This window comes from Lathamus discolor, chromosome 4 (assembly GCF_037157495.1).
Source record: "Lathamus discolor isolate bLatDis1 chromosome 4, bLatDis1.hap1, whole genome shotgun sequence".
NCBI classification, from domain to species: domain Eukaryota; kingdom Metazoa; phylum Chordata; class Aves; order Psittaciformes; family Psittacidae; genus Lathamus; species Lathamus discolor.
In genome coordinates, this window is record NC_088887.1 from 110,635,320 (window position 1) to 110,648,689 (window position 13,370).

Consider the following 13,370-nt stretch of genomic DNA (forward strand, 5'->3'; position numbering starts at 1 on the left):
ACTATTATCCCATTTTTGGTCTTTATAGGATCTTGGTCAGGTAATCTTCTCTAGCATATTTTAGGTCAGAAAGGAAAGCTCTCAAAGGCTGTTCACAAGGTAAAGAGCAATCTCATGGCTCTCTTCTAGGTAGCTGAGTGGGAATCTTCTGACCTATTCATATCTTGGCCTTACAACAGGTCTCCTGTATCTCTGTTTGTTGTATGGGTTGAGATAAGACTGTGTTGGTTTCTTCAGTCAGACTTTACTTGGACACTCTTTGAAGCTAACAAAATGTAAGGAAGTGACTCAACAGAATTTAAAGTGCACTATATTTGCTTCTAAACCGAGAGGCTCACACATGTTCATAGTGAACTCCACTCTGCTGCACACCACCCCTTAATTCTGGTGAACTATTTTTTTGAGGGGAAATGCCAGTATTTCTATAAGTCTCTTTTAATTCTGAACAAAACCTGGATGTTCAGTTTTTCTCATGCTGAAAAAATAATCCAGAAAAAAAAAAAAAAGGCTTCAGGGGAAATCCAGAAGTTCTAGGTAATACATACATTTTGAGTGCAACATATGCATCTTTGGATGCAACCCATTCACATATAAAATTTAGCTACTTTAGCACCATTCAGTTTAAATATTGCAAAAAAAATAGTTTTATAGTGTCAGAATAAGAGGGTTAAAAATCATCTAGATTTAAAAGAAATAAATTAGCCCTGCTGATCCTGAATCACTTCTTGAAAATTCCTCTGTTAAACCTCTTAAATTTAGACAAAACTTTGTCTTTGTTGTTGTTGTTTTAATCCTCTCAGAAGAAACCTCAAATGCTAGTGAATGTTTGGCTTCACAAATCTCATGTTCTCTGACTCACCGCAGAGCACCTGCCTGCCAAGCACAGTGGCCACATGGCTGATGGAGAGCCGGAGACGGGCTATGAACTGCAGGGTGTCGATTTTTGAGGCCTCTTGTGAGCAGAAAGCAGAAAGGTCTGCAGTAGAGAGGCAGCTTTTAGCAAGCTGGTTGACACTGTCTTGGGAAGAAGGATACATAAAATCCTGTTCAATGGGAAGAGAGAGGGAAAGGTAAGAGTCCAAATCTGCCATAGGTTCTGTATAGTCCCTTCTTCTTTCCTAAGCTTTTTCAGCAGGTGCAGAACTTATTTCTGCTGTGATGTTGTACCCTGTAAATCTCAAGTCCCCTCAATGACTGCTTTAAAGACATACCACTGAGACTAGTCCTAACTCTGTTTCTCCATCAGAAGAGGACTGCTTCCTTTCTGGATTTGCTTGGTGGGGAATCATGTGTTGGGCCGATGTGCTTGTGCATATCTGCAGTGCACCAGCTCAAAGTGGAGCAGGGATCACAGACAGTTCTGCTCAGATTATCAGCTATGGGAGGCTCTAGTGGCTTACAAATCAGGCCATGGGCAGCCCTGGACTCCAGGAGCTAGAGCTCCAAAATCCAGATTGTACAATGGATATTACTAACTCAGGTCTGGATTCTTCTAGACTATGCTTAGGAAGGGAGATCAGCAGCCTGTTACAAACAGCCTCAGGAGCCAGTGGGGGGAAAGAGAGAGGAAGAGTTTTATCTGCAAAGGGTCGCACAGGTATTTGCACTTACCTCCAGACAATGCACCACCATGAAGCATAAATGTTCCCAGTTACTTTTGTTGAATGTTATCTTTTTCTCCATCTCAGAAAGGTATTTTTCTAGGTGAAACTTTATGTTGTTGAACCTATGATAAAAAAACAAAGAAAACCATTAAATGTGAGCGTCCATGTAGCCTGAGTGTCTCAGCGATCAGGCTAAGAGCTAGCTCACACTAACCCATATCTCAGGAGCAGTTTCAAGAGGGAGGACTTGATTGTTGCACTGGTGTCCATGCACTCTTGAAAGGGTGACAGCTCACTTTCTGACTTGCGCACTAAAAATGAAGGATGGCATTCATTATTTTTCTTCAGGGCAAATCAGGTCAGGGTCCCAGTGAAGTTAGACTCTTACCCCTTTTTACTGCCTGGTGCTCAGGGCTGGATGGCTTGCAAGCCACAAATTGGATCAGCTGAGTGATCACTTTTGGGGACGGTATTCCTTTGTCTCCCAAGACAGAGGTGGTGACAAACTCCATAAAGAAGGAGTTACATTTCCTCCTGAATTTGTTATGACTTTCAACAGCTTCTCTGTAGGAAGGAATAAAGTCAAGATCTACCATCAAAACTCAATAAAGCAAAGAAGCAACTTGTCTTTTCTGCTTCTCGGAATGTGACCAGAAGACCAGGTATACCATGACTGTGGAAAAGAAATACACATTTTAAATAGAGAAGGTGATTAACTCCTAGAAAACCCACTACAGCATTTTTTCTTGAATACTGAAGACAAACTTTCTTCTTCCCTGTATTCTTCCTCTCCTATCTCCAGTCAAGTTAGCTAGAGAACAAAGACAAATGGATTCTTATGTGTTATGTATGCCTGGATAGACTGCCTGTTGAGATGGAGGTAAAAGGGCTGAAACTGACCCCAGATCACCTCATGTGAATCCTTTCACCACCAAAGGTTTGCTACATATGGTAAATACTGACATTTCCATGGAGCTCACATGTTAATGACATTTGTGTGGCCCCTGCTCTGGTAACTCTTCCAGTATTTTATACACAGTGATAGAGACTGAAACAACAAAACTAGTTCTACTAGTTACAGGATACCTCGTGGCCACTGTAGCTTTGGGTATGTAATCCTCTGGGAAGTTTTCCTTGCAGATCTTGCACTGCTTGTTTCTCCATTCAAGGATGCAATCTGAACAGAAAATGTGGCCACAAGGCAGCTCTGCTGGGTCATTGATCTCCAGTTGACAGCTCTTGCAGTCCTTCACACCTTTCCTGAAAGATGCCACCAAAGGAAGATGCATTTAGGGCTGATTTTACACCAGTGCCAGACTTGAGGGGTGGGCAGGAGATTCTCACGCCAACATTTGACCATCCAGAACTGTATGGTAATTTGTAACTAACCTCACTGGTGAGCAGAATATAAGAGAAACTCCTGCTAGTTTAATAAGGAGGTGGCTCCACCAAGGACCATCTCATCTAAGAGATGTGGCTCATCAAGCTAAGTGAGGCTGGGCTGGGGGGTGGGCCTTATCCGCAGTCTTACTAGGCCTATGAGTAGCTACACTGACTGCACCACATTCAGTACCAGGCTTGTCTCTGTCACCAGCCAGGCACAACACTGCATGGAGAAGACTTTGCTCCATGGTCTTCTGAGTTGGGCATTACATGCCCTAGCATTAGTAGTCTCCAGGGGATACCCTTTGGCTGGAGGAGATTCATCCCCATTGAGTGCTGACAGCCTTACCCTATCCCTTACAAAAACCAGTCTTGATGTAAAATGTCCCTAGAACTGGGATTTTTTTTTTGTTGGTTTGTTTAATTGTTGGTTGGTTTTTGTTTATTTTTTTTGTTGTTTGGTTGTTTGTTTTTGGGTTTTTTTGTCTTGGACTTACACAAGGTACACATTTTCAGCATTCTCGTTGCATTTCTTCAGCACTTTTGTCACCAATTCAAAAATTTCTGCTGGGTCAAAACTCTGTGCTTCAGTCAGGCGCTGTAGGAAAGAAAGGATGGTGAAAGCTCAATGGCAATACCTTCTTGGCGTATGGAAAAGGAACAATAATGGACGTCAGCATCACAAAATTACATAATAAACCACTAAAATCAAATGAACCCACCAAGCACTTTTCCTTATGTAATGCCAGGGATAACTGGCCTGAAATAAGTCTTCTTTCAAGGAAACATTCCTTTAAATAAAATTCTGATTTGGGGGGGTTTCAGGATGTTTCTGAAATCTCAGTGCTTTTTGCCCTAGGTGGTGTTTCCACCTTCTTCCCACCCTCTTCCCATTTCCATGCCTTCCCTCAAGCCAGTATCAGAGGAATCTGTGGAAGATAAGGCTGCTTCAAAACTCTGACAGTCTCCAATGCTATAAATTGTCCAGGAAAGCACTACACTGAGCCCATACTTTATAGATGAAGATGAACTGCTTCACAAGAAGTCTCAGAAGCTTCTCATCTATTTGTGTCTCATTGTACAGCAGGTGGTCAAAGAACATGTAGAAAATGTTGGTGCAGGTCCACTGGCATCTGGAAAAAAACACAGATGTTGAACAAAGCTTCAAGACTTTCCAGAGAAAGCCGCAGGTGACCTACTCTACTGTTGGCAATGGTGCAATTTTAAGTGGGAGGCTGGCCTACAGACCTCTGAGGTCCCTTCCAACCAAGATTTCTATGACAGGTCCCAGGCACTGAGATGATTTGAGAACACAAGAACTCCTGGGCTAGCTTTGAAGGACTAGACTGAGCAAGAAGCGAAAAATATGGCATAGTCCTGTCTACCTTGCTTGCTGGCATGTGCCCAGACTAAACTGAGTTATGGAATCATTACTGGGTTTTGTCTATGGAGATACCTACTTTACTACTTGCTGTAAAGTAAGCATCCTGGGCATGATCAAGCAAGCATTCAGTCAGATGTTTAGGAAATCAGATCTTATTGTCAAGGAATGATGGGTGCTTGACCATTGTCCTGGTCACTGGACATTCTCCTCTCCGTCCCTCCAGGAACAGGGCGAGGGCAAGAAGGGGGGGAGTGAGTAAATGAGGTTTGTGGTTCGGTTTAAACCACGACAACCATGACCAAAACATGTAGTTCTTAACACAGCTTTTTGGAGTAATTTTGTCAATGTTTTGTGATAATTAGAAAACAAAATGAGCAAAGGATTAGGAAGGAGCCAACAGGTTCAGGGATCAAGATTCTTGGACTAAATACTACAGGTTTCCAAGGAAACCATTGATTAAACTCACTCACAGTGTAGACACATAACTCATGGAAGAGGTGACATAATACACTATATGTTTGCCTGAAATCTTTCAATTCACTGAAACACTGGATTAGGAACTCCAAGGAAAAAGTGCGGGCTATGAGCAATCCTTCTCCACAGACCACATTTTAAAGCTCCAATTATTTTAATTTTCAAACCTTTTGGTGAAGGCTGGCAGAATCTTTCAGCAAACACAAGCTAGCAGTTTGAACGAAAACAATATCGGCTTGTCTGAAAGAGGACCTGTTACTTGAAAGATGAAAATGAGGCTGGACTTACAACACACTCCTTAGGAGTTCAGTTTTCTTCTGATGAAGATGAACCTGGTGATTGCTCGTATCAATCCACCCCATCCAGGGCTTAAAGGACTTCACCCTTCTAAGCCATTCTGTACAGGCCTCAAATGACAGAAGAGTATCTGTGGGCTTCAACTTTTTCAGGATAATGTTCAAGGTGTCAAGGGTGATAAACTGAAATTATATTTAAAAAGAGAAGGAAAAAATTGCTTTTATAGTTGGCATTGCCCCATTGCACCTTGGTGAAAAGAAAAAAAAAAAAAAGGCTTTGGAAGCTATGATGGGGAATTCTCTGAAAACCTTAGGTTGGTGCACACAACAAGAAATACCATAGTAGGAATTTATTAGGTAGGAAAGTGAGAACCGTACAGAAACCATAATTGTATCATAGTGTGACTCTGTGTTGCACTTGTGTCTTGTATACTGTTTGAATACTTGAACAAGGGCACTGGTTTCCCTCCACAGGGAAACTCTGAGCTCTAAGCTTCTAAGCTTGTTGCCTTCAGTCCCCTTGATGTCCAGGAGAGAGAAACAGGTATTTCCAAAGAACAATTCTTCCATTTCACAGAGAGATGTTTAAGGTTGTCGAATTAATTGTTCTTTGGAAAGACTTAGATATTTAGGTGGGATCCAGTTGCTCTATTGTAGGTCTCTGCTGTCAGCTGAAATGCCTTTGGATGTCTGAGACATCTATACAGAACTGGCATATAGGGCACACAACCTACAGGAGACAAATGCCCTACAGCAGCAGGAGCTGGAGGCCAATCAGCATCTGAAATGTCAGTAGATGCCTGCTTGTGGGCAACTGAACTGCACCTCCCCCTTCAGTCATGAGTCACTCTCTACTGTCTTTGTAGCCCATGTTTTCACTGTCAAATCAGAGATCAGACAGTAGATCAGACAACCACTGCAGATATAGGCACATCCCTGTAGACATGTAGGCTACAGTGTCTGAATCCAGACTTGGACCCTCACCCTGGAAATTAAATTCTATGACCACCACCTAAAAGGTCTGAATGTCTAAGAATGGATGAATGTCATACCCAGGATAACACAAGAAAAAGGATGTATAGTATTTTTCTACACAGTGTAGATTCCCTTTAGCTTACCATTTCTGGTGGATCCTTCTCATACATGTTTTGTAGCTCTCTTATTACAGACTCATCAATTTTTACCAACTGAACAAAGAGTTGATACTCCTCTTGTAGGTAGAAATATTCCATATGAAGCCAAATGGGGGAAAAGCTTATCTCCTCCTGCCCCACAGAGGAGCAGAGCTGTTTTGCATTGACTAGGAGAGCTTTTGACAGAACCTGCAGATGAAACAAAAAGTATTATTTCTGCTCCAAAAAAAGCAGCAGGGCACTGAGGATGTCATTCAGCATTGCTGAAGTCGTCTAGTCAAATTTCTCTGTCAAAATTTCCCCCAGTTCTTTGAACCCTAGGTATCCGTAGCCCTGTGACTCAAGCCTGTGCCATTTAAAGCTTGTACTCCATGAAACCCTATTTACCTCATAGACAGAAAGATCTTGCCCAGGAAAAGTCATCCTTAGAAAATCATTGGTGTAACACTGCATCATCTCTGGATTACTTCCATCTGGTATCAACACATTCTTGATCAGCTCTTGGAACAATTTGGCTGGTTCCTTCATAGGCACTTTTGGATGACCTAGAGGAAAGGACAGAGATAGCAGGTAATCAGAAAATAGAAATTGACAGGAAACCAAGAGTGAAAAACAGATATTCTAGGTCAATATGGTTGTGTGGGGAACAGAACTGCTATGGTTGCTCCTACCACAACCTTTGACTATTGCGGGAAACTTTGGAGATCAGCTTCCCTGGGTTAAACAATACCTGCTTGAAAAGTCTGATGTTACCTTTCATATTATAGACTCTCTCCCACAGTTCCTCCAGGTAGGCCTTCAAAACCCAGCTGAATGGGAACTGGCAAAACACAGATGTGTTGGGATCTTCAGTCGCTGACAACACAGAAATCTTAGCATCTTGTTTCCTTAAACAAGACAGAATGAAGCAATCATGTCATATGCTCTATGTGTACGGAACTGAAGCATCACAGAAAAAAATTCTGACTGCCACTGACATATGCTCTGCTTAAAAGGTTAAAAAGCACAGAAAGATAGTTTGTAAAAAACTCAGCAATACTGAAAACAATGGAGGAACAGAAGTTCCTGCCACTTGGAGCTGAAGGCAGAAAAAAGTCTGCAGCAGAGGAAAGGCAAGTGAGTCAGATAACACCTCTCTTGTCTCTGACAACAGCTGCTGTTCAGAGTAAGTTAAAATGTGATAGTTGTATACCAAATGCATTTTGTGCTGGGGAGGAGCTAAGATTCAAGTTTTAAAATTCTGGACTTATTGTTTCAAAGTTTACACTGTGTCAATCACTGTTTCAAGGGTTCCTTACTAATGTTCCTGAGTTGCTGAAGGTATAAGACAGCTGTAAGGTTCTGATTCCAATGTCATGACACAGAGGACTTATCACAGATAAGTTATGAGCTGTGTGAGTTTATCTTAACTTCAGACTTGTTTTACCATTTCCTTCTCCAGAGGGTGCATTATGAAAGCATGTTCTTATTCTCCTAATGTACATACTGTATTTTTCCACCAAGTCTCTTACTTGCTGGTATATTTAATTCTCAAGAATGATTCTTCTTTGAACATCTGAAGCCACATTTCTGAGAATGGAGACAGTGGAGAGAGGTGATCCAGGTTATTGTTTGCATCCACCACTGCGAGAATTTGAGCAAATAGATTGGCCACAATGTCTTCTAAATGCGTCCAGAGCGCATGCCTAGAAATGATAACATGGCCTGTCAAGTGTTTTCCTCATACCTTACTAATCCTCTATTCATCAGAAACTCACATTTACTCCTGTATACCAGATAGCAATACTCTTCCTGGTTGTCATATCTGATCCCCATTAAGTATTGTGCTTTACGCAGCACAGCTCTTTTAACACTCTCAGAAACAGATCTGTTAGAATTTGGAAAGGGTTGCACAGGTAAAATGTGTGAACAGTACCTGAATGAAGTGTCTTCAAGGATGAACTCAATGGAGACAGCTCTGCGGAAAACCCACTCCCTTGGCTCAAGACTTATTTTCTCACGTTCTTGTAGGAGGAGGCAGATTCTCCTTTTCAGCACTCTCATGAAATGACTAGAAACTAGTTATAAACAATGCTTATTGAAACATTTAAATGAAAGGAGTTTCCATTCAAAGTTTTCAGTCAAAGTAAAGCCAGTCATAGGAAATGACCTCTATAAAAGTTCTTGCTTTTCCTCCACAACAAAATCCAGGGACTTTATATTCTACCCCAATCTCCTCTCTTTATTTCTCTCTTTATTTCTAACAAGTTGATTCTGGGGCAACACTTACTAAAGACACTCCTTTTTTGATTGAGGAAAGAAAATTCCCTTCTCTCTGTCTGAGCCTTTTAAAAATAATTGCATGAATTAGGTTCTTTGGTGTATAAATAATCTGATATTCAAATCGATACGGAGAAATATTTAGTATTGTATGCCACAAGAATAGTCACAATCCTGCAGAAAAGCTGACATCCTGTTCTTATCTGTATAGCACTGGTATCAATATAAAATAAAATTGATGGGATTGTTTCCATTTCCATACTGATAAAGCCACAAGCAAAATTCATCCTGCATTGCATGAGGACTGGTGTCACTTTGCAATCACAAGAAAAAGTATTTTCACTGGGGACATTTTCTCATAGTCCAAATTTAGTACAGTATTCTGGTTTTGCCATATGACCACAATGACTTCCCATACCCACCACATTGTTAAAGTGGCAACATAGTCTCTTTTATTTTTTTCAGTCACTAATAAACATCCTAGGCACCTGACAGGAACCTATTGCTCAAAGAAGAGCAAGTCATGCACCACAGTGAAAAAGTCTTTTCATATGCTGGAAAGAATAATTTCCAAATGCACACGTAGGGCTTTTGATACTGGAAAACCAGACCCTTTCCATTTTGCTGTAGCCACAGTTTTCTATCAAGGCACCACATCACCTGCACAAATAATTTGTATCAATTCTATGTAGAAATGAGTTGTGTGGCACTGGACTCCAAAATAATCATGGGAGTATAAAGTGACCTCTGCCTCAGATTTTTCTGTCAAGGTCTCCATCAAAGGTCATGCAAAAATCTGGATGTTTCAATATAGATTCTGAGAACACACAACATGGGGTGCATGAAGAGCAGAACTGGCCCTGACCAAACCTAGTCCTCTCTCTTTTGGGACCTCCCTCCCTGCTGGCCTAGACAGGCACCAGGACAGATCATTAAAACACTCATTTTGTTTCCCCTGTTCCATGGTTTGCAGTGTGCAAGATGAAGCGATGCATAAATAAAAAACCCCAACCTACTCTGGGCCTTGGTTTGTACTCACATGTGGTTCTACTGTCCTGGAAAAGCAAGTTGTGAATGATCATGATTCTTTCAGTGGCACGCCGACTGTTGTCTGTCTTGTCTTCCAGCTGGATCACAGCTTTCTGGATGCTCTGTTTGATCATAGAATCCATGCTGAGGAGCTGTGAATGGAGAAGACTGGAGCTCAGTATATTGCCTAACACTTTGTTGCAATTCCTACTTGCCCTGACAAAATGGACCCCCAGGCATATATCTATTTTGCCATTCCATCTATAGTAAATAAGTCCCAACATTGTAGAGAAGTGCTAAAAGCCCTGGCAAAGGAATGAGAAGTGGGGAAGCATTTAATGCTTTGTCAAATTTCACAAAAGCCTTATACATGTCTACTCTTGCCTTGTGCTGGTCTGTCATAGGATGGGGAGAACTTCACTCACAAAGACCTGCAACTACTTTTTCATGTGGCAAATGTACATCCAAACCAGAGACCAGCGTAACTTGCATCCCTATATCCCTATGAAAACCATTGTTTCCTAAACCACCTCCTGTATAATGCCAGGCAGCTGAAATTAGAAAAAAGAAATAAATCATACATTTCCTTCTGGATAAAGATTGGACTTGGCTGGATCTTCAAGTGCAGCAGATTCCTCTTGAGAACCTGAAATCACAGTAACTTATAAGACTCCATTGCAAAAAATGCAGAAACCTGAAAAATAGATAATTCCATCCAAAGCAAGCATCTGGAGTCTCTGAGCAATCCACAAAAGGTTGAAAAGCTGTCTCTCTCACAGATTTCAGCCTGGGCTTTGATCCCTCCGGGGTGAATTACCCAGTAACCAGATCTTTGTTTTAGTTGTCACCCCAGAGGAAATATAGGTGTGTCAGGACAGGAAGTAGAGTTCACCCCTAACTGCTCCTGTCTCCCTTCACCCATACATCCTGAAAACAATGGCAGGGATGTATTGAGCTGGCTTTGAACTCACAAAATCAGGAATATTTAGAGGGTTTTTTTGGGTAAGGCTAGCACAAAGACTTGATGGGAATCAAAGAAGGTAAGTGTATGTCTACTCTGTGCTAAATGAGACAGCAGTTCAGCCAATTTGCTATTGCAACTGAAGAACAAACTTTGGTACCCTGCTACCTTATAGTCACAGCTTTCAGACCAGAAAGAAAAAAAAAATGCAGTGCTGTGAGGACTTCAGAAACAGCAAGTACAGTAAGTCTTGTTGAGACCCAGAGACAGTGCCTCCATAGGCCACTTGGTGTAGCTATACTTAAAGCTGTAGATGGAGCAAATGGGACACAAAGGAAGGGAAAGAGCTGTGAAGGTAGTGGGTAAAAAGCAAATGGCAGGTTACCTGTTGGGAGATGCTCATGTAAAGTGGTCATGAAAATCTCAGCAATAGTCATTTTGGTGAGATGGCCTAGGTTGGCTGTAAAGTCGTCTGATGGCATCAGATCATCCAAGTGGACTGACATCCATTCACCTGGGGAAGCAGTAAGCATGACAGAAATAGTAGTGCTGGACTTGACTGCTGTGAACAATTGACCTACTCTTCTTGGTGCACCACATCCATCCAGAAAAATAAATAAACTTTGGCTGCCCTGACCTACCAACAACCTTGATAAGATATTGAGAGATGGAAGGTTTACTAGCTCCTACCTCTTTTTGCTCTAAATTATTCTGTTGCCCCCTCTCTATTTTCTTAGTGCTAATGGGCACAAATGCCCTAACTGTCATTCTCATCCATTAACTAGGGAAGAAAATGATTCTATAATCCAAAAGATGTTTGACCACCTTCAATATTCTCTTTGAATGGAATTTCTTGTGTTTCAGTTTGTGCCCATTGCCTCTTGTCTTGTTATGGGACACCACTGAAGTGTGGTGTCTCCATTTTCTTCATGCCCTCTCATCATGTATGTATACATAATGCTAAGATCCCACAAGCCTTCTCTTCTCCAGTCTGAACTGTCTCAGATCTCTCAGTCTCATATCAAAGATGCTCCAATACCTTAATCATCTTCATGGCCTTTCACTGAGCTTGCTCCAATATGTCCATGTCTCTTCGATACTGGGAAGCACAGAAATGAACACCGTAGTCCAGGTATGGCCTCACCAGTGCTGAGTAGTGAGGAATAATCACCTTCCTTGACCTTCTGATGGTACTCTGCCTAACAAAGGCTATGTTGTCCTTCTTTGCCACAAAGGCAGATTGCTAGCTCGTGTCAAACTTGATGTCCACCAAGACCACTAGGTCCTTCTCTACAAAGCCTCTATCCAGCTGTTCAGCTACCAGCCTATACTGGTGCCTGCGGCTATTTCTCAACAAATGCAGGACTTCACACTTCATGAGGTTCCTGTCAATCCATTAGTCCAGTTTGTACAGGTCCCTTTGGATGGCAGCAGGACCTTCTGGTGTATTAGCCACTCCTCCCAGTTTTGTATCATCATCAGACTTACTGAAGGTACACTCTGTCCCATCATCTGGGTCATTAATTAAGATGTTAAACAGTACTGGCCCCAGTATTGATCCTTGAGGTAACACCACTAGTGACTGGCCTCCAGCTGGGCTTTGTGCTGTTGAGCAAAGCCTCTTAAGTGCAGTGGTTCACCTACTTGTCAGTCTAACTCAATGTCCATTTATCTAGTCCATAATTCACTAGTTTGTCGGCGAGAATGTTGTGGGAGATGGAGTCGAAAGCCTTTCTGAAGTCAAGATAGACACCATCCACCATTCTCTCCTCATGCACCAAGCCACTCATCTCATCACAGAAGGATATCAGGTTGGGCAGACTTGATTTGCAATTCATAAATCCATGTTGGCTTACTGTTTTTCATGTGTTTGGAAAGGGTTTCCAGGATTATTTGGTGCATCATCTTTCTAGGGATCAATGCAAAGCTATTTGGTCTATAGTTTCCTCAAATCCTTCTTCTTGCCCTTGCACAACCTCTCCTTTCCCACCCACTTTCTCTCTGGTCCAAAATATTAAACAAAATTCGACCTTACCACTGCCAAATGCCAGGTAGCTGCAGCCTCCCAGGACTCGTGGGACTTTAGTGGCCAGCACAACATGTGATGGGCCTGTGCCTGTTGATTTCCTTTTCTCATCTATGATACAGTACCTAGAATCAGGACAGAAAGGCTAAAAAACCCATTATCTCTGTCAGGTGGGCAAAGAGTCTCCTAAAGCCATGCTCTGCCTTCTCAGGGCTCAGGCAGAGCTTCTAGAAAGACTAACAGCTTGAGGCATGGTGGTACTGCAGTGGTGGAAAGAGGAGACAGAAGCTCAGCTCAGTTCAGAGTAGACGTGTTCTGGCAAGGCCAAGATCCAAGATAGTTCTGGCTGCCTCAAGATCCATGCTCATATATCTCCTCTACACCCTCTCCAAGCAATGACTCAGTCACATACCTCATCAAGCTTTTTCACAATAATTTTCCCTTCCTGTTAAATATGGAATCTTTATTTTAATCTGAATTTGTTTTGTTGTATGTATGGGTCTCTACCCAATCATACGTTATTTCTGGCAACCATGGGAATGCCAGGAGCATTATCTGCTACAAACATAGACAAATTAGACAACAAAAGCCATGATACAGACCGGTGCAGGACTTGCTGGGAAACAGGCCAAAACCCAGCATAGCTTTCCTAGAAACAGAACCAGAAAAGTTCAAGCTTCTCTCTAGAGAAGCTCAAATCCACCCAGGACAAAGCATTTCAGAAGACAACATACACAGTAGCTCAGATGGTGAAGAAGCTATGTGAACAGGAAACATGGGAGAGTGGCAAATGTGGTAAGAGAGATCATATTGCAAGAGGA

General features: G+C 42.0%; 1 protein-coding gene across 8 annotated transcripts in view; it reads right to left on the reverse strand.

The window, feature by feature from the left end:
- Window positions 1–13,370, reverse strand: part of LOC136013971 (E3 ubiquitin-protein ligase RNF213-like) — a 60,285-nt gene that overhangs the window by 15,102 nt on the left and 31,813 nt on the right. For 7 of the 8 annotated variants that reach the window (XM_065678632.1, XM_065678633.1, XM_065678629.1 and 4 more), the window contains 17 exons: window positions 12,559–12,674; window positions 10,909–11,037; window positions 10,144–10,208; window positions 9,573–9,714; window positions 8,190–8,331; window positions 7,786–7,959; window positions 7,028–7,161; window positions 6,662–6,819; window positions 6,260–6,463; window positions 5,134–5,324; window positions 4,000–4,120; window positions 3,485–3,585; window positions 2,691–2,864; window positions 1,993–2,168; window positions 1,819–1,915; window positions 1,612–1,726; window positions 860–1,043 (listed from right to left, as the gene is read on the reverse strand). In XM_065678632.1, coding sequence (XP_065534704.1) covers window positions 860–1,043; window positions 1,612–1,726; window positions 1,819–1,915; window positions 1,993–2,168; window positions 2,691–2,864; window positions 3,485–3,585; window positions 4,000–4,120; window positions 5,134–5,324; window positions 6,260–6,463; window positions 6,662–6,819; window positions 7,028–7,161; window positions 7,786–7,959; window positions 8,190–8,331; window positions 9,573–9,714; window positions 10,144–10,208; window positions 10,909–11,037; window positions 12,559–12,674 — 2,423 coding nt within the window. The remainder of the gene's footprint in view (window positions 1–859; window positions 1,044–1,611; window positions 1,727–1,818; window positions 1,916–1,992; window positions 2,169–2,690; window positions 2,865–3,484; window positions 3,586–3,999; window positions 4,121–5,133; window positions 5,325–6,259; window positions 6,464–6,661; window positions 6,820–7,027; window positions 7,162–7,785; window positions 7,960–8,189; window positions 8,332–9,572; window positions 9,715–10,143; window positions 10,209–10,908; window positions 11,038–12,558; window positions 12,675–13,370) is intronic. The other variant, XM_065678634.1, reaches the window with a different exon arrangement.